Consider the following 20582-nt stretch of genomic DNA (forward strand, 5'->3'; position numbering starts at 1 on the left):
TTTTTGTCTTTTAAGATAGTGTCTCACTGAGCCAGCATGGTGGCACACACCTTTAATCCCAGGCAGAGGCAGGCAAATTTCTGAGTTCGAGGTCAGCCTGGTCTACAAAGTGAGTTCCAGGACAGCCAGAGCTATACAGAGAAACCTTGTCTCGAAAAACCAAAAAAAAAAAAAAAAAAAAAAAAAAGTGTCTCACTATGTACCCCTGTCTGGCCTGGAACTTACTATGTAGATCAGGCTAGTCTTGAACTCACAGAAATAGACATCTCTGCCTCTCACATTCTGGAATTATGTGCACCTATGTAAGCATTTTTTAATTAAGTTGTTTTATTTGGTGATTTTTGTTTTGTTTTGAAACAGGGCTGGTGTATCCCTGGCTGGCTTCAGATTTGATGTACAGCCAGGGCTGACCCTGACCTTGCTCTTAACCCCACAGTGCTCAGATGACAAGCATGTGTTACTATGCCTGGTTCAACTAGTAATTTTTTTAAATTTAATTATTTATTATGTGTAAGTACACTGTAGCTGTCTTCAGACACCCCAGAAGAGGGCATCAGATCTCATTTTGGATGGGTGTGAGCCACCATGTGGTTGCTGGGATTTGAACTCAATACCTTCAGAATAGCAGTCAGTGCTCTTAATCACTGAGCCATCTCTCCAGCCCTCAACTAGTAATTTTTAAAGTGATCCTGACAATACAATCCTAAAACCTACTAATAAGCAGTAGGAAAATATCAAGAGTCCTTGCTTTCTATAATTAAAACATTGTGCTTCTATAAAAGCAAAAAAACATATGTACGCTAGGAAACACTGCAGTTCATAAATCGCTATTCTCTGATGGGAGCTGAGGTGTTCTTACAGTAATGATTGGTTGGTGTTACTTGGTATGACTTATGCACAATGTAAAGTATGCCAGTTTCTGTAAAAAAAAAAAAAAAAAAAAGGATTCAGGGAACTTGCACAATAAAAACATAGGTGAGCTCTCCATTCATCACACGTTTGATTTTGAATTAATTAAGCCATGCCTGTTGATAAACCTCTTACTGTTGTTAGACAGTAAAATCTTAGTCATTCAAGTCTACCAATGAAGACTCAGGAACCAGATGCCTGCTGGCTCAGAATCAGAGAAAGCACCCAGTTGAGTTTCTGCCTCAAGGCTGTTTCCCACCAACAATACCCCTCTCTCAATAAACCTTCTTCAAATTGAATGTCCCTCCTTCTACTTCCTGTGTGTCTCTTCCTGTGTGACAGATTTTACAGAATTTTTTACCTTTTAATTTTACTTTTTCACTTAATTACTTTACATCCTGAAAACTTTGTAGAGTTTTAATCATAGCCAATATGCTTACAAATCTTGATTATGGAAATTTTACACAATAGTTTTACAAATCTTGAGGTAAGCTTTATACCTTAGCAAAAGTTGTGAGCCATAATGTAGTTGGTGGGAATTGAACTCAGGACCTATGGAAGAGCAACCAGTGCTCTTAACTGCTGGGGCATCTCTCTAACACCCCAGAACCAGCTTTTAATTGTCATTAGACAGCACAAAATAACAGTTTAATGCCACTCATACCTAAAGACACCTGGATCCCTGTAGAACTGAATCCATTAAACTAAGAACAAAGAAAGCCTATAGAAAAGAAACTTTTGAGTCCTGGCTATAGACAGAAGATGCTGCAGGAGGGAGCTGAGAGACATACCAGCCAGCTAAGAGCCTGTGCAGGGAGGGGTGGGTGGTTCATGCTTCAGTTTCCCTGCTCCTTTGCTTTCTCTCCTATGGCTAGGTCAAGCTCTGGGCTCCCTCTCGTAACAAAGGAACAGATCCATCAATGGCGACTTAAAAGACAGAAGTTTGTAGCATTTGTGTGTGTGCTGGGGAGACAAAAACAAACAGGGCTCGGAGCTGAAACAAAGAGAAATAGGGACTACCTTTCCATTTTCCTGATGGCTCACAGTACTTGTAAAAGTGCCGAATAGTATTAGAATCTAGGGTGCCCTTGAGTGGCCCTTCGGATTGATTAGATATTGAGGGAGGGCCTTTCCAATTGGGTGTCAGGTGGAGAGGCTAGAGGTCTTCTAAAAGGTGTCCCAAGGAAGAATGAAGGGATGGAAGACTGTCTCCATGGATGAGTCCAGGACATCCCGAGGACTCAGGGAGGACCAGAGGAAGACCCAAGCCATTCCTGGATTATTGCACTCAATGGGGTTTAGGGGGATTGGCCTGGCTAAGCTGGAAGAGAGGCTTGGTACCAGGGGTTGGTTATTTTTTTTGGAGGCTGGAAGGTAAGGTCAGAAACTGAGCTTGAGAAATGTCCTCATCCCCAGGAAAGTATTGGAGTCACAGAAGCCAAGCTGTCCCACAGGAGCTGTGAGAACACAGGCTGCTCTGAAGGGAAGGTGGGTGAAGCGGGCTGAAAGGAACATACATGACCACCCAGTTGAGTCTAAGAAAACACTGTAGGTCCAAGGGTGGGGGATGGGGTCAGGTGAAAGACTTAGAGTTAGACTTCTGACCTGAATCAGAGGCAGCCCTCAAGGAGGGTGATGTTCCTCATTTGTGCTTAGTATTGAATACAGCCTAACACTCCAGTGTTCTTCATTACTCTGTTATCATATCAAGCTATGTCAGGAAATCACACAGATATATTTGTGTCTCAGAATTTTAGTAACAGTAAATTTAAAAGGTGTATCAGTTTTGTTGCCTTTAATTTTCCAACTAATCCAAATTAGATGTCTCCCATTGGCAACCACAATTTTCTTTTTTAGTTGTTTTGGCAAATGGTTCTTATATAACCCAGAATTGTTCTTGAAGTTTCTATATAGCTGAGGGATGGCTTTGAACTCCTGATCACCCTGTCTCTAATCTCCCAAGTGCTAGGATCGGATTGCAAGTGTATGCCACCACATCCAGCCATTATTCTGTAACTATTTGGGGTTCTTTCTTTCTTTCTTTCTTTCTTTCTTTCTTTCTTTCTTTCTTTCTTTCTTTCTTTCTTTCTTTCTTCTCTCTCTCTCTCTCTCTCTCTCTCTCTCTCTCTCTCTCTCTCTCTCTCTCTCTCTCTCTCTTTCTTTCTTTCTTTCTTTTTTGGTTTTTCCAGACAGGTTTCTCTGTGTAGCCCTGGCCGTCCTGGAACTCACTTTGTAGACCAGGCTGGCCTTGAACTCAGAAATCTGCCTGCCTCTGCCTCCCGAGTGCTGGGATTAAAGGCATGTGCCACCATGCCCGGCCTATTTGGGTTTTCTAAGCCTGACCCCGCTCCGGAAAAAAGAAATGGAAACTTTTTCATTCCTAGGAAATGTATTTATCCCTAGGCCTTAAACAAGGGCTGTTCCCAAACTATCCCTTAACTCAATTTAACTGGTTTATACTAACCTAAGTCTAACACATGGCTGGCTACCTCTCTTCAGTTTCATAAGTTCAACTTCTTCTGAGTCCAGATGGTGAACCTTTTACCTAACCGCCTCTTTCCCAGAGTTCCCGTCTCTTCTCAGAATACCCAAGTTCTACCTCCTGTCTTTGCTATAGGACATCAGCTTTTTATTTTATCTAATCATAATGTGCCTTTGGCAGGCAGGGAAGGACAGAGACTCATCTTCACACAGTGCATATAAACAATTTCTCTACATTATTCCAATCTTAATTACTAATGTTAACTCACAGATCACACATTACTTCTTGCAGAATGAAATGTAGGTTACAGAATAGCTAATAAAGAGCTAAAGAGGGGACCTTTATTAAAGTCAGAGGCAAGAAATCATACAAATACACTTACTGAAGGGGGTTAGCTTTTATTGAAGCCAGTCACCTTACACAGCTATGTTGACACACAACTGGGTCCCAAGTTTACGAGGTCTTGATGAGTGGAAATTCTAGTGGACAGCTTTCAAGAAAGTAGACTGCTGAACTGAAGCCCTAGGAGTAAATAGGGATTTCCTGCACTGGAGGTCTGATAATGGGTCAGGGACACCACCATATCCCAGTATTAGGGGCCCCTTAACATCATGTGATCCATTTGAGGAGGTTTTTTAGCATTCATTGGTCTGGTGCCCAGTGTGGTCTGAGCCCCTGTGGTTTGTGCTAGACAGGTGGTATTATCTATGCACACAAACAAAATGCAAAGTCATGCAGCCTTTGTACTCAGAACTTAGTCACTCAGAGCAAAGCAAGGCTTGAAAGCCACTCTATTATACAAAGTAACAGAGCAGAACATGACCTGATCTCCACAGCAATCCCAGGTCATTCCTTACTGGGGATCTCAAGGCACAGTGTGGTAGTTAGTGTAGGCAGGGGCAGGCAGGTCACAGGATCCAGCTCGCTGTTTTCTTCAGTTTGCATGTTTGTCCATTCCTGAGTTCTTGAGTGTAGAGTGGATGGAGACCTGAACCAGCCCAAGACAATGCTGGGTCTTCCTAAATGTCCCTGCTTGGTCTTGTGGACACCTGACTGGCAGCTTTAACTTACATGGCCTGAAATGGCTTCTTACTCTTCTTGGGTCCTGTGAACGATGAGCATTCCATTATGAATGGCCATGCTCTCTCCAGAAGGGACAGCCTTCTGCCTTTATTGAAGCCACCACCCTGTGACGCAGGTCCTGTCTAAAACTGAATCTCTAGCTCCACCAGAAATATGAGAGCAGCTTCGACCAATGCCTATGATTTGACTTCATGAACAGATGGGTTAAACTGAAGCTGGGGTTGCTAAGTAAGTGATATGGTTGTCCCAGTGAAGGTTATATACTTCATCACTTGTCTAGATGTGCCCTCTTGGGCCCTTGGCTGGCTTGGAAGATCTGCAGCTTTCCCAGATATGTGTGTGTATGTCTGCTGTGGCCAGTTTTCGTCAGTCTAGCAATAGTATAACGAAAAGCCACTTGTTTTGACTCATGCTTCTGGCTCAAGGTCAAGGGGCCAAATTTGGCATGAACAAAATTCTGAAGCACCTTGTGGTGAGAGATAGGGTGTGTGTGTGTGTGTGTGTGTGTGTGTGTGTGTGTGTGTGTGTGGGGTGAGGGGACTGTGTGTGTGGGTTTATATGGGGCATGTGTATGATCCTTCCTCTTCTCATAAAGCCACCAGAATCTAACCATGGGAACCGCACCTGACAGTTTCACAGTTTCACATAATCCTCAGCCATTCCCAAAGGTTCTACTGGGGTTTTTTGTTTGTGTGTTTGTCTTTGCTTTTCTGAGACAGAATCTCTGTCCTGGTTTATGGAGCTCCCTATATAGATCAGACTGATTTCAGACCCACAGAATGTTGGGATTTAAGACATTTTAGAATTTAAGATGTTTTTACTCTCACAATGTAGTTAAATGTCAACCACAGAAACTTTGGAAACTATTCAACAACAACAACAACAACACACACACACACACACACACACAGTCTCCATCTCTCTCCACACGTTCTTTTTCTTTTTCTATTAATTTATATATGTGACTACACTGTTTCAGTTAAATCTCATTACAGATGGCTGCAAGCCAGCATGTGGGTGCTGGGAATTGAACTCAGAACCTCTGGAAGAGCAGTCAGTGCTCTTAACCACTGAGCCATCTCTCAAGACCCCTTCATCTCCCCACATGTTTTTATCTCTTAGTCTATCTTCACCTCTCCCCCACCCCCAAGAAGGAACCAAACTGAATGCATTTTTGGATAAAACTTCCATTTTGGGATCAAATAAAGTTTAAGTTCCTGCGAGCTCCCTGGGTAACTGACATCCTGCTTGCCAGAAAGAGACATATATTATGTATCTAGATAACTGGCCTCCTGGTTGACAAGTTGAGACATGAAAGCTAGGCAAATTGCCCCACCATAGTTGAATAACCCAACCAATGGGAACAGGATTAATGTGCTACAAAGGGGCTGGAGAGATGGCTCAGCAGTTAAGAACACTGACTGCTCTTCCAGAGATCCTGAGGACAATTCCCAGCTACCACACAGTGGCTCACAACCATCTGTAATGTAATCAGATGCCTTCTTCTGGTGTATCCAAACAAATGAATAAATCTTAAAAAACAAATTCTGGCTCAGAATGGCAGTTCAGCTCTGGAGTCTGTTCTGCAGTCCCAATTGATCAATAGCAGCCCGAGTACAATAAATTTTTGTTATCTTCTGCTTAAATACTTAAAGTTGAATGTTCAATGACACATCAGCTCCCGAGGCTATTTGGCTATTCTGTTGTTCTGACTGGACAGGTTTTTGTTGTTGTTGTTGTTGTTTTGGTTTTTTTTTCGAGACAGGGTTTCTCTGTATAGTCCTGGCTGTCCTGGAACTCACTTTGTAGACCAGGCTGGCTTAGAACTCAGAAATTCACCTGGCTCTGCTGCCCAAGTGCTGGGATTAAAGGCATGTGCCACCACTGCCCGGCTTAGACTGGACAGTTTTTGCTGCCTAATTCAAATAAAGATCTTGCTTTGCTGGACTCTTGTGACTGCTTAGGTTGTTTTGAATTTTTGGATTCCAATTCTCTCTCTCTCTCTCTCTCTCTCTCTCTCTCTCTCTCCCTCTCTCTCTCTCTCTCTCATGTGTTTATGTCTCTTCTTTTGTAATCTTACTGTGTATCTCTCTCTGAGTCTGCTGAGTCTGTCTTCATGTCTCTTGGTCTCCATATATTGGTCTGTCTGATTTTTCCCGTCTCTTTGTATCTCCATTGTCTCTGTATATCTGTATTTCTCTGAGTTTTCCATATATCCTTGTGTGTTTTTGTCTCACTCTTATCTTCATACGTTTTTTGTTGTTCTTGTTTTGTTTTTTTGAGACTGGATTTCTGTGTGTAACTGGCAAGAGCTGTGTAGGAAAGGCTATGGCAAGCAACTGAGTTTTCTGGTGTTCACCACTGGTTTGCCTGGCTACAATGGCTGTGCTCTGAGAGGTATGGACCCCAGACTTTGTCTCAGGACTGCTTCTTGATGCTGATATGCCCTTCTTACCACTATTACATAGCCTAATGATTCCTGGTTATCAGCCAACCCCATTGAGCAAACTTCCTGCAGATCATTATGAAAATGTACTTTCATGTAATAATGCTGATTACATAAACTAATAATTTCATAATTCCTGATAGTGATTTTAAAGAATTCCTGAGTTGATTCAAGTAATTTTAAGCCTCCTGTAGAATTAAAAAGCTGCAAATAAGAGCTCTGTGTCACAAACTACTTGCATTAGAAGAAAATTACGGGCGTGGCGTGGTGGCGCACACCACCTTTAATTCCAGCACTTAGGAGGCAGAGGCAGGCAGATTTATGAGTTCGAGGCCAGCCTGGTCTACAGAGTGAGTTCCAGGACAGCCAGGATATACAGAGAAACCCGGTCCGCCTCCCTGCCCCCAACAAAAGAAAAAAAGAAAATTACGCTTGGTACAATTAATGATCAAGACATTCACTCTAGGTCCAGTCCAAGGATGAGGCCACAGGTTTCCAGAAGGATAAAGGAAGGCCATGTGAAACTATTGTTTTGAATTCACAATAAGCTTATAGAAAGATACATTACTTTGAACTTAAAATCTACATTATGCTGTAACTCCCTTTATGTAACATTTTATCTGTGAGGTAATTTTATAAAGAACTTTTGTCGAAGAAGCTATGAAAAGACTGAGAGAAAAAAACAAAGTGTGGCTGTTGGGGCTCTGCTCCATCTACCAAATGTGTATATGTGTATGTATGTATGTATATATGTATATATGTCTGCTGACTGTATGTATGTGTATATATGTCTGTCTGTGCAGTATGCATATATGTCTATATGTACATATGTACAAATAGATGTTGGTATATGTGTATGTGTTATATGCATGTGTACATGTGAAGTGAAACTGGTGTTCCAGCCCAGCAGAATGTGTGTGTGTGTGTGTGTGTGTGTGTGTGCATGCACACATTACTTTTTCCTCTGTCCTTTCCTTTTATTTTGTTTTTTTTAAGATTTGTTTACTATATTTAAGTACAAATACACTGTAGTTGTCTTCAGATACACCAGAAGAGTGCATAAGATCCCATTACAGATGGTTATGAGCCACCATGTGGTGGCTGGGAATTGAACTGAGGACCTAAGGAAGAGCAGTCAGTGCTCTTAACCACTGAGCCATCTCTCTAGCCCTATCCTTTTCTTTCTTACTGGCTCATGAAGAGTTATTGAGTCCCAAGCCCCAGTGAGTGGCCCCTGAGTTAAAGAGTAAAGAGCCCAAGTAGTTAAGTTTCTTTTACTAATTACTCCCTTTTGCTATCAGCAGGAGTTAACTGCCAAAAGTCATCAGTTTCTGTGCCCCACCTCAGTATCTGAAAGTCAGGGCAGCCCTGGCTGTCCTGGAATTCACTCTGTAGACTAGGATAGCTTCCCACTCACAGTGTTTGGCCAGACTCCCCCCACCCCTCTCTGTGCCTGGAACTAAAGGCATATGCCACCACACCCCGTCATCTTCATAAGTGTGTCTTTGTGCCAGTATAGCTGTCTGCTTTCCTGCCCATGCTGCTCAAGTGATGATATTAAAGGTGTGCACCACACCTGGCTTTTGTTGTTTTAGACAGAGTCTCTCTTATTTTCCGTGTTTATAGACTTTCTTCACTTTGGGTCTTTCTGGGACAGAATGTAATGGAAGGGCTGCTGCTGGTGATGAAGGGGCTTAAGGAGCTGGGAGGGACAAATCCAACATAGGGTCTGGGCAGGCAGTGGTGTAGTCTGCCTGGAACCTCACTGAGTGCTGCTTAGACACCATGCTTAGTCCTCTAGCAATGTCTAAGAGGGCTGGGGTGATCCCTCTCTAAATCCTCCCTCTCCTGTTCTATCTTTGCCTCTTGAAGGCAAGGTCAAGGCTCTAATGTCAACAGTCTTTGCCAGGCATGTGGATGGCCTTGGGAGCAGGTCTCTAACACTCCCAATGATTAAGCCATCCTCTCTGGCTTAGAGCCTTAGGGCAGTACTGGGTCTAACTCCATGGAAGGGATTTAGGCTCTGAACAAGGAGGCAGTTATAAGTGCTGGGAAGTGGTGAAGCTTCACCCACAATGAGCAGCTTTTGGTCCAGGAGTGCTGGCACCTGGCTAGGAGAGAGGTTTCCCTTCACAAGCTAAAGCCCCAGGTACTGGGTATGATCTAGCAAACAATAGCCATTCTTGCTATGTCAGTGGCTTCCAGAAGCCTTCTGACTAAATCTGTGATTAGCAGTCCCAGGGAGAGTGCTAATGGCAGTGAGGTAGGGTGGTAAAAAGTACAAATAGAGCAGGTAATGACCGCCTGGGGCCTGGGCTTATAAGGGCCACTGGCTGGCTTTATCCAGCCCAGAGCTGTGTTTGTCTTGAGAACTTGGCTGGGATGTAGACAGGGCAGGGTGAGGGATGCATAGAAGCAAGCACCATAGTGGTGACATGGTTTCCTTTAGTTTGTGTACATTTGTAGCACTCAACAGGCTCTTGACACACAGGCAAGAGGCTGGTGTGCCAGTGCCTACACCATCAGGCTTCTAGGGGCTGGAAGAAATTTGCCTGGCTTAGACACCTCTTGACCTAGTTGAATGAATGATGGGTGAGGGACAAATGGCTTTCCTCACCTCCTTGCAGCAATGGGACTCTGGGACTTCCACTTTGGTCTCAGGGTCTTCCTGATGACAGTACAGACTGACTTGAGGACACTCCTCTGAGAGGCTGCCAAGCCTCTCAGAGTCTTTGGCCTTGGTAGTCACCAGTCTATACCAGCTTTGGGCACTACATGTGACCTCTTTGCAGAGGTGATTGTGCCCCCGACTCTTACGATACCATACTATGTTGCTTAGAGTGAGCCAGGTGCCCACCCCAGGTGGCCATGGTGCTATCAATCAGGGTAACAGTATCTCTTGTAGATAAGGTGACCTCTGGAGATGCCCTGGAGTTGAGCCAGAAGAAAGCTGTTACTTAACTCAATTTTTTTTAAACAAGTTTATTTATTGAAAGAATCTGAAAATAGTAATAAGGCCTTCATTAACAATTAACAAAATTTTAAGATATTAACAATATGAAACATTAAGAATTTACGTGAAAACTCCATGTGTTCTAGATCAGTCTGGTGGCAGCTGCTTCTAGATTTGTCAACACTTGCTTTTTAGATGCATGGCATACACTTCAGACCCTGCTCTCCTCTGGATCATAGCAGAGGCCTGCTGTGCTCAGTCACAGATGAACAGCACAGACTGTGGGGATGAGTCACCATGATAACAGCACTGAACCCAGACCACTTAGGGCTCCATGGGTGCTCAGTAGGTCCTCACTTTAACAGGTAGGAAAGCTCAGTGGGGTCGGTTCTACAGCAGCCGACTGACAAACCTTTCCTAGAAGCAGGAGACAAAAGCCAGTCAAAGAACAGGCAGTCCTTCCTTCCTACTCCTGCTGCAAGAGGCGAGGACAAAACTGAAAGCAGATAGCGAGCTGAGGCGACGTGGCTGACCACTGACTCCACAAAGGCTCCAGGGCCTGTGTGGCACTCACGTGCTAATGTTACTTGCAATTACATGGCTCCATGCATCTCGCACACAGGCTCCATATGGCTGCTGTTCAGATGGAATCAAACCTAAGAGTCTTATGGAAGGAGAGCAGGCCCACAAGCCTGATGTCAATAGTGAGCTGGTCTCAGAACCCTTGTGGCCACTGTGTGAGGGAGGAGTGGAAGCACAGAGCCCTGTCCTGGACACAATGTAAACACTGGACAACAGGCAGTCCCCTCTAAATCTTCACAAAGTGTGTACAAGAAAATATGTACATAATCACTTCAGAAAGTTTAAAATAACCTCTAAAAAGTGTATACAGGATTTAAACTGTCCCCAGGAGCTGCTGCCCTGTTGTGTGAGGAATGTGAGGTTGTTGGATGGCTGTGCCAAGTGTTGCCTCTGTCTGCTCTGGAAGGAGTCAGAGGTCTGGGGGCCAGACTGAGAGGGACCTAGCCATCTCCAGAAACACAAAAAGCAAGCTTGCCTTGCCCACCCATAGCAAAGCTGCCAGGGGGAAAGGTACAGGCCCTGTGGAAAAGCACTGCAGTTAAAAGAAGATTTCTGGCTGAGACATTTATTTCAGTATCAAAAGGAAGATCAATTCATTCTGACCCTCTCAGAATTTCAACAGACTGATTTATGGGAATTCCTGACCTGGGAATCTTAGGGGGATATGGGGGCCCATGGGAGAGATGTAGGACACCCAGCCCAGTTCTCATTTTGCTTTTTTAGAAATGAAAAAGAGGTTTTAAAAACATTAAAAAGCTGATCTGTTCTGCAAAAGGCAGACCCAAGCTCTCCCAGCAAGGCAGGCAGGACATAGATGCCTGGACAGCCATGTGGTTTGTCAAGGCTAGGTCAGCCAGAAGGCCAGCAGGAGACCAAGAGAAGGAAGGCCCCCAAGAGCTTGAGGGTCTGCTCAGGTTGGAAGCTGGGAAATGTAGTCTAGCTGTCCTCTTCATCCTGGTCCTCCTCATCCTCTGGAAAGTGAGCTTGCTTCTTTCGAACATTCCAGTGCAGACACTGGGCAAGGCTCTCGAACCAGTCACTCACAGGGTCGCACACACAGATGGAGGGCAGCGGGTAGCAGGAGGTGGTGATGCTGATGCTTTGGTGGGAAAGAGAAATATGTTTGGGTAAACAAAGTGCCTTTCCAAGTAACAAAATGCTCTCCCTATGCCAAAGTTCTCTCCCAGGGCCTCGCTTTGTCAAAATTCAAGCAGCTACTTTGGATCCTTAAAAGGGTTGCATAGACACAGGCTCTGTCCCAGTTATCACTGTGCTGATGGCCTGACTCCAGGTCTCTGACTCCAAGGGATCTAGGCAACTTCTTCCAGAGGTGAGGCAGGGTGGGGATTGGTGGAAAACCAGGCAAAGACATAAGCAGCTCTGCTGGCCATCCTAGGTTTTGTGGTAGACCACATTTAGCTGGATAACAGCACACCCACACATCCACGAAGATGCAGGTCTAGCCTGAATAGGTGCATTTGGCTGTTTCTGAGGCTGTGTAATGGTGGGCTCAAGGGGAAAGGTGGACCTTTCCCCTTCAGATACAGCAGGTTAAATAGGCAGCACCACAGCCTTGCTGGAGGTGACTCACCCTACATCTAGGCTGAGACCAGTCCTATCTTTGTGTGTATAACAAGAACCAAGGAACAGGGCCTTGCTGCAAGCCTACTGCATCTGTACATGACCATGCTTTTGCAACAGGCCACCCACTATTGACTAATTCCACCTGAGGGAAGACATGGACTCAGCCATGCCCTGCCTTGCAGTTCCAAACCTGTCTCCATGGCGGATTTCCTGTCTCTTCCGTCCATCAAAAGACACCCATGCCGTGTTCCTGGCTTCTGGTGACAGCATAATCTAAAGGGGTGGAGCAGGAACAGAAGTGGGCTCCAGGCAGGAAGGGTGTGTTCCCAGGACACTCTGGGCCCTTCAGAGTTCCTGCACGATACAACTTTAGCCTCATTTTGGTGTTCTAAGAATAGTTGAAACCTCCCATACATATGGTCACTAGAACTTACACTAGTAACTAGTTAACTAGCCTAAGTGGCCTGGGATGGAGGGAGATTAGAGAAAAATGAAGCTGATGGTGGGCACTGGGAAGTCTGCCGGAGATCAGGTCAGAGGCTTTGAGGATCAGACCAATCAGGAGTCTTTGCTTACATGAAGACACTTATGCCATGCCCTCCTAATGGGGACTGTCCCCATCTCTTGCAACTCAAGAGTCCTGCACAGAGGGCTGGCCAGCTCTCTGTGCCGTCAGAGACCATGGACAGATGCAAAGCCCGTCTGCTTTAGGTTCTAGGTACACTAACAGGTGGGGCTCACATGTGAGGGTGCTGGGAGGGAGACTTTGGAGATGGCAGGTGCTAAGGTAGTGAGAACTGTGTTCTGCTAGCCTAGGGTCAAAAGACTCACAGATCAGAGGAGACAGAGAGGGACTGCTCTGACCTTCAGCTCGACCCCTGCAGGGACCACGATAGGCCGGAATGACAGCGAGTGGGGGCAGATGGGTGTAACCATGATGGCCGGCACGTTGGGGTGGACCATGGAGGCCCCGGCTGCAGCTGCATATGCTGTGCTGCCCGTCGGGGTGGACACGATCACTCCTGGCAGGGACAGGGTGTAGGCATCATTTTGGGCCCATGTGGGGTTCTTGGGTCCCTAACTGCAACATGGCCTTACCATCGCCCTGCACAGTAGTGATAAGGTGTCCATCCAGGTAGACATCCACGTTGGACAGATATGAGGAGGGGCCTCTGTCGATCACCACTTCATTTAAGACCTGGAGGGGAAGGAAGGCCATGGCACTGCACTCAGGGAGCGAGGTCGTGGCTAGTGTTGCTATCAGAAGCACTGAAGGCTCACCACAAGTTTCTCATCCTGGTGTCAGGGATTCCAGCCCCGAATTAAACCCCACTCTGGTCTCCTCCTTGGGAGTTGAAGTTAGGCAGCTGGGGAACTTTCCACAGACCTGGTATTGCATAGCCTGTTTTCCGCCCTCTGTGTCCAGACCATTTTCACTAAGGCCGTTGTGGATGGCTGTCTTCTTGTCTCTGGGCTCTTTCACCACCCTGACCTTCAGCCGGCTCCTCAGGATAACAGCGGCATTCCCTGGGGTCAGCAGGGTCCAGCTCAGGGAGGCTGGGGCCACCTCCAAGGAAGCTGGGACCCTTCCCTTTCTAAGTCAGTGACCATCAGTGCCTTTCATCAAAGCCACCCTGACAGCCCATGTGCTGCTGGACTTCCCACTTTAGTACGGAATGTTTGAAACATCTGAAATTTAGAAATTCCCAAATCTTGAAACTGCATCATTAAATAAAAAATTAAACAAACAAACAAACAAAACCCAAGAACCAAGGGGGCCAGAGACATGACTCATTGGTTAAAGAACATTGCCTGCTTTTAAAGAAGACCCAATCTCAATTCCTAGTTCTCATATGTTGGGTAACAACTATCTGTAACTCCAGTCCCAGTGGACCACACACCTCCATGGGCACCAGGCACACACAGTGAGTGCATAGACATACTTGTAGGCAGAATACCCATACACGTAAAACTGAAAAACAAAGTAAACCCCACAGCAACAACAATAATCTCATCAAGTGGGAGCAAAACCCTGAACTGTTTGGGGAGATCCAGGATGCTCCAACTTACCCTCTATCACCTGATTCACTTGGGATTGGAAGTTCTCAAAGTTGAATGGGGTCAGAAAGCCCAGGGATCCAAGGTGGAAGGCCATAACAGGAGGCACACTGCCCTGTGGGTGATTGAGACCAGGTGGTATTGCTGGACTACCCAGGAACCACCAAACTGTCAATAGTTGCACATCTTAGGGATGGGTGGGCATGAGCCAAGCAAGAGTCAGAAGAGACAGAGCAGGGCAAGCAGGCTATCTTCCAAAGCAATGAGAAACGGGTGGGAAGGTCCAAAAAGAAACAAAATCAAGAGGATCCAACCAGTTTACTGGTCACACAGCAAAGATCTGGCCAGTAACAGATACAAGGCTATGACTGGGGCGACCATGCCCATAAGGCTAGAAGGTAGGCAGACTTGGAAAGTTGGGGATGGTTTAGGGCCCATCTAAATACAAGTGGGGCTGAGCATAAAACTAAGGTTCAAAGTACAAGTTGCCTATAGTCCTTGGACAGAAACTTCTGCAGCAAAGCAGGGGTGGTATCTTGCCAAAACCCCAACCTCCTCTCCCATCCTCAGCTCCACACAGCTAAGATGGGCTCTGCCCTGGCATCTCACCAGACCAGAAGGTACTGTCCACTTCCACCCCACTCCCTGCAGCACCATGCCCACTGTTCTAGCATACCACAGGTTAGGTCCTGCCTTACTGTGGGTGAGGCCAAAGGTCCCCTTGCTGTCCTTACCTGCCTGGGGCTTTGGTTTCTAGGCTACTTCTGTAGTGCCAGGTCAGGAGGAGTCTTCTCACATTCTCCCTCTTCACCCACCCCTGACACTGACAGGGGCGTGCCCACTCATCTCTTCTCACCCAGGAGACCAGTTACTTGCATTATCTGCAAACCTGCTCTACTGCTAATAATTGGACTGAAAAAAATCTCCATCTCCTTAGATCAGTGGCTCTCAACCTTCCTAAAGCTGCAGCCCACCCCCACCCACCTAACACCCCCCCCCTTTTTTTTTTTTTTTGGTTTTTTGAGACAGGGTTTTTCTGTGTAGCCCTGGCTGTCCTGGAACTCACTCTGTAGACTCGGCTGGCCTCAAACTCAGAAATCTGCCTGCCTCAGCCTCCCAAGTGCTGGGACTAAAGGTGTGCGCCACCACCGCCCGGCTTCTGCAGCCTTTTAACATTATTTTCCGTGCTACTTCCTCACAGTCTCTTGCTATTGTTAAGCATCGTAAGGTAAGAATCTGTGTCCCTGATGGTCTCAGGTGATCTCTGTGAAGATGCTGCCTTTGAGTAAGAATACTAAGAAGCTTGTGGCTTCCTGGTATGAAGCTGCGTGATGAAGAGTAGGGACACTTACACTGAAAGCACCTCCTCACACTGTACCCCAAAATACCAACACCCTAAAACACAGCCTTACCTGGAAAAGTGAGGAGGCATAGAGCAAGGTGCCATCTCCTCCAAGGCATATGATGAAGTCTATCTGGTTGGAAATGTCATCATAATCTAGAAGACAAACACAGAATGTGGGAACTGTTGTCACACAAACCCTAAAGATACCAACAGGCAGAGTGCTAATGGCTTCTGCCACCTGAGGGGGCTCAAGTCAGCACACCTTCACGGAAAGTGCAGAACTTCTTCTTCACTGGTCCAAAGTTTTCATCGCTCACTATAGCAGGGTCTTCCAGAACTTTCTTTTCCACATACACGATCATGTTGTTTTCCTGGAAGCAAAGAATGCATGTAGCCCCTGCCCAGCCCATCAGGCCCGCACCAGTCCAGTCCAGGTCATGCCGGCTTTCCCACTTTGGGAAAGTGTGAAAAAAGATGTTTTCTTGGCTAGCAAGTCATTTCCATACTTCTCAGGTCATCGCAATGTAGTCAAGAACACTGCTCCTCAGGGTATCATAGAGGCTTCTTCCCAAACAGGCTCTTCTAACCCCAGTGGCTCTGGGTTTTGGGGGAGCTCCTGAAGTCATATACTGAAGGGCTACATGATTTTGAGGTGCAATTTTTTAGCCTTTGATTTCCAGAGGTGGCACCTCTGGGGGGTGACTAGGAGTAAAGCCATCAGGGTAGAGCCACACCACTGCATTCTTGTGGTTTTACAGAAAGAAGGAAAAGCCAGAAGATATCTGCACACATATTTGAGAACAAGTGTGTTCTCTTGACAAATGCTGTCCTATGCCTTGGGGCTCTGCAGAGAAGATGGCCATCATCAGATGTGGCACCTGGACTTTGCATCTTCAGAATCACAGGCTAAAACAAACCTCTCTTTCTTAAAACTTACCCAGACAAGGGAGATGTGTTATTAGCAACATCAAAGGGATCGAGGTGAGGGTTACGTGCTGCAACAGGACTCAGGAGGTAGTGTGTTGGGAGGTCTGAGGTCAGGAGGGCAACGTCCTCATGAACAAGTGACACAGTACAGGGCTCCTCCACCAGGGGTTTCCGAGCCCCCCAGCACTACAGGCTGCTAAGTATCTTTTAGAATGCTTCAGACATCTAAGTAAAAGGCCTGTTGAGTTCTTGGTTCTGCCACCCTGGCCAAGTCTCTTCCCAATGCCAGAGTAGGATGCATCAACCCAAGCCTGGACCACATCCTGCTTGCCTTACCTCCATGAGGTATATGCAGAGCTCTTTGAAGGGCTGCAGTAAGCTGGCATCTCGGATCTTTTTGATGACAAGCACACTCTTGGGAGACTTGTTCCATGTCAACCGTTGACTTGCAGGGTCCTGGATGTGCCTTTGGGGAGAGAAAAGAGCTCATACCAGCAGTTGTCTTTTCCTTGAGGAATTTGGAAAAATAAAAATAGCCACAAACCAGAAACAAGGAGAACTACATTGCCAACTATATGTACACCGTCAGCAATGGTTGCCATCAGGGATAGCTGTCAGCCAACCTGCAGCCACATACCAGGAACACAATGGTTCTAGAGCAACTGTCCTTAGCTGCCAGTAGACCTTGAAGACCCACTCTGCCCAGCCACTGTCTACAAGACTTTGGCCATATCCTCTTGGGCACCCTGCTTGCCAACTGTACCTATAATCATCTTCATGGGTCAGATCACATGTATTATGGTGGGGACAGAGGTGGCATAAAGCAATAGAGAGGAAATCCTAGGCTACCTGTCAGCCTATAGAGGACATCTGTTCCTCATAGAACCTAGAACAGCTGGATTCAAGACTCTGTCCTGGGTCTACTATGGACCATTTCCAGTCCCAGGACCCTTCAGAACATGTGTTTCCTTTGATGAACCTACCTGGAGGGTGTATGGCCTACCTCTTTATGCTACTGTATAAACTTAGCTGAATCTTATTTATTAATTAAAATCAATATAAGTATTAGTTAAAGTAATAATAATTAAAATTAATAATTATTATTAATTTTTTGAAAGAGGTACTTAGTATGTGGCCTTGACTGGCTTGGAACTCATTATACAGACCAAGCTAGCCTCAAATTCATAGAGATCTACCTGTTTTCCCTCCTGAGTGTTGAGATTAAAGGCATGACCTTGGTACCATGCCTAGCCTAATAAATCTTCATTTCTGAAGTCCAACACAATTTCCCCAATTATGAAATGTGTTCTAGCAGTCTGTGAGAACCCACAACCAACCTTCAAAATTATGACACAAAGTACTGAAAGCAGAGGCCACTAGTGGTCAAAGCACTCACCTGTTACTGGCATTTCTGGGAGGGGAGAGGCTGCTCATTGCTGCCTCTCTGAGCCTCCACCTTCTAGGAGACAGCAGGCACATCCCCAGCCCAGCATTGCAGTGTTCCCTCACCACACACACACACAGCCCTGCCTGGCCACCATGCTCCGAGTTGTGTAGTACACTGAGTTTAATTTTTGTATCCTCAAAACTGAAAGCAAAATGTAGAAGACTTGTCAAGGTCCTATAGCAGTGTTCTCTAAACTATGAAATCAAATAAACAAAAACATAGACTCCCTTCTGACTACATGGCCCTTCTGCCTCTTCATCTGGTTTAAAAATGAAAAAACACCAGGTTAACTAGTAAGAGCAAAGAGGGCCAGTCTCAGCTCCCTGCTCCTAAAGAAGGGCCAGGACCACCTGCCTAGCAGCCCTGGCAGGGCAGTGCCCAGGCCAGGCAGTGCCCGGGCCACTGAGAACCAGGAGCATGGAAAAGGCAGGCCCGCCCACAGGGAGGCGGTCGCAGGCCACCGGCAGGTGAAAGGGCTGCAGGTAAAAGGAGATCACTCCCTAAACTTGCCAGACTCCGGGTTCCAGAGAATGTGGGTGGATCATAGACCTCTGCCCCACTATAGAGCTCCAAGCCCACACCCTGTATCCAGCAGCCAGCCTATCCTGCCCATGTGTGGGTTATGACTGCCTCAGGCAGGCCCAGCCCATGACTCCTTCAGCCCCGAAGCTCAGCAGGGTTCAGCATGTGTCACCAGCATTATTATATGCAGGCCAAGGCCTCCCTGTGACCACAAACCAGCTCAACTTCCTGTTGTGTCATCTACAGAGGCATGGTGACCATTCCAGGAAGTCTGGGATTCAGGTGCCATGTGGAGCTAACAGGCTCATGGTCTGTCAGAACCAGCTCTGAGTGATCTGCTATGCCAGCCAAGGATGCATGACCACTGTGCCATACAACAGAGATTGGCATCCCCATAAGGAAAACACATTCTCAAAGTAAAGTCTCAAACTAATGAGGAAATGAAAACTCCTAAATCCTCCATGCTGCCTCGGGAATACTTGATACTTGGCAAACGTATAAAGCCCTCTTTTTTTTTTTTCCCCCAATTTTTTTGAGACAGGGTTTCACTGTGTAGTTCTGGCTGTCCTGGAACTTACTCTAGACCAGGCTGGCCTCGAACTCAGAAATCCGCCTGCCTCTGCCTCCCAAGTGCTGGGATTAAAGGCGTGCACACCATTGCCCCGTAAGGCCCTCATTTTTATAACATAGGTGTTACACTGAAATATAGAGGTATACAGAGATGCAGGTGACAGAGCTGTACCTCAGAGCCTAGAGCAAATGGTCCCAGGCAGAGCAGAGAAAGATGCCTGTGCTAGACATTAACCCATAGTCCTAAGTCCTCTCACTTGCACTTTCTGATCTCAAAGAATGGCTTGCAGGCATTTTGTGTCCTAGCCTAAATAACTGATATCTAAGTAAAAACTGGCTGTGGGGGGCTGGAGAGATAGCTCAGCGACTAGGAGTGCATACTACTCCCCCAGCCTTGGGAGGCAAAGACAGCTGAGTCTCTGAGTGTGAGGCCAGACTGATCTAACAAACAAATTGAGTTCTAGGAGAGCCAGATTACATAAAGAAACTATGACTTAAAACTAAAAAAAAGGGCTGGTGAGATGGCTCAGTGGGTAAGAGCACCTGACTGCTCTTCCGAAGGTCCAGAGTTCAAATCCCAGCAACCACATGGTGGCTCACAACCATCCGTAACGAGACCTGGCACCCTTTTCTGGAGTGTCTGAAGACAGCTACAGTGTACTTACATATAATAAATAAATAAATCTTTAAAAAAAAAAAAAAAAAAGGAGGTGGGGTTTACACTGCTCTTGAAGAGGACCCATGTTTAGTTCCCAACATCCATATCTGGTAAAATCTGGAGTTACAATTGCCTGTAACTCCAGTTCCAGGGAGTTGAAAACCTTCTGGCCTCCACAGGAAACTGCATACATGTGGTATAAATAAACACAAATAGGCACACACACACACACACACACACACACACACACACACATTATAAACAAGCAAAAGGGCTGGAGAGATGGATCAGCGGTTAAGAGCACTGACTGTTCTTCCAGAGGTCCTGAGTTCAACTCCCAGCAACCACATGGTGGCTCATAACCATTTGTAATGGGGTCTGATGCCCTCTTCTGGTGTGTCTGACGACAGCTACAGTGTATTTACATATAATAAATAAATAAATCTTTAAAAATAAAATAAACAAGCAAAACCTGGCTGCGGTAGAGGTGTTAGGTAAGTGGCAAATGCTAAGCTATGCAGGAAGGGGCTGCAAGCAGCTGGTGGTTGGCAAATACAGGAGACCACTAGGATACTGGGAGGTGGTGGGCATGCATATGGGCACCAGACCAGGGACAGGAAGCAGGGGAGTGCCTAGAACTCTGGGTGATGGGGAGCTAGGGTGGGCCACACATGGGACAGACAATGACACAGTGGATATTAGCAGACTGCTTGGTGTTGGTGCAATTATGATTGCTGGATGTATGGATAAGAGAGTATACAACATGTCAAGAACCCTTGCTTCCAATGATATACATTTAGCAGCAGCAGCAGCAGTAACTCCCAACTCTGCTTTGTGAACTTATAGGCATTGGACAATTTTCCTCAAAAGGACTAATACTAGCATCCCTGCATCCCTAAGGGTGTAAAACATTACTGGGATTGACACCAACCCTGCAGCCAAGGTTCCTTTTAAGAGCAGTTCCTTGGATGGCCTGCAGGTGGCAGAAAAGCAAGGATGCTGTCTTCTCCAAGAGG

General features: G+C 46.1%; 1 protein-coding gene across 2 annotated transcripts in view; it reads right to left on the reverse strand.

Moving 5' to 3' along the window:
- Nucleotides 1-9886: 9886 nt before the first annotated feature.
- Nadk (NAD kinase) overlaps nucleotides 9887-20582 on the reverse strand; it is a 28299-nt gene continuing 17603 nt past the window's right edge. For both annotated transcript variants that reach the window (XM_021159681.3, XM_021159683.3), the window contains exons 4-12: nucleotides 16706-16835; nucleotides 15705-15813; nucleotides 15510-15595; nucleotides 14110-14212; nucleotides 13427-13566; nucleotides 13138-13237; nucleotides 12904-13061; nucleotides 12230-12312; nucleotides 9887-11554 (exon numbers count right to left, since the gene is read on the reverse strand). In XM_021159681.3, the coding sequence (XP_021015340.1) occupies nucleotides 11392-11554; nucleotides 12230-12312; nucleotides 12904-13061; nucleotides 13138-13237; nucleotides 13427-13566; nucleotides 14110-14212; nucleotides 15510-15595; nucleotides 15705-15813; nucleotides 16706-16835 (1072 nt within the window). In that variant the 3' untranslated portion in view covers nucleotides 9887-11391. The remainder of the gene's footprint in view (nucleotides 11555-12229; nucleotides 12313-12903; nucleotides 13062-13137; nucleotides 13238-13426; nucleotides 13567-14109; nucleotides 14213-15509; nucleotides 15596-15704; nucleotides 15814-16705; nucleotides 16836-20582) is intronic.

The sequence above is a fragment of the Mus caroli genome, unplaced genomic scaffold, assembly GCF_978045245.1.
Source record: "Mus caroli unplaced genomic scaffold, Mus_caroli_1 scaffold_6, whole genome shotgun sequence".
In the NCBI taxonomy this organism is placed as follows: Eukaryota; Metazoa; Chordata; class Mammalia; order Rodentia; family Muridae; genus Mus; species Mus caroli.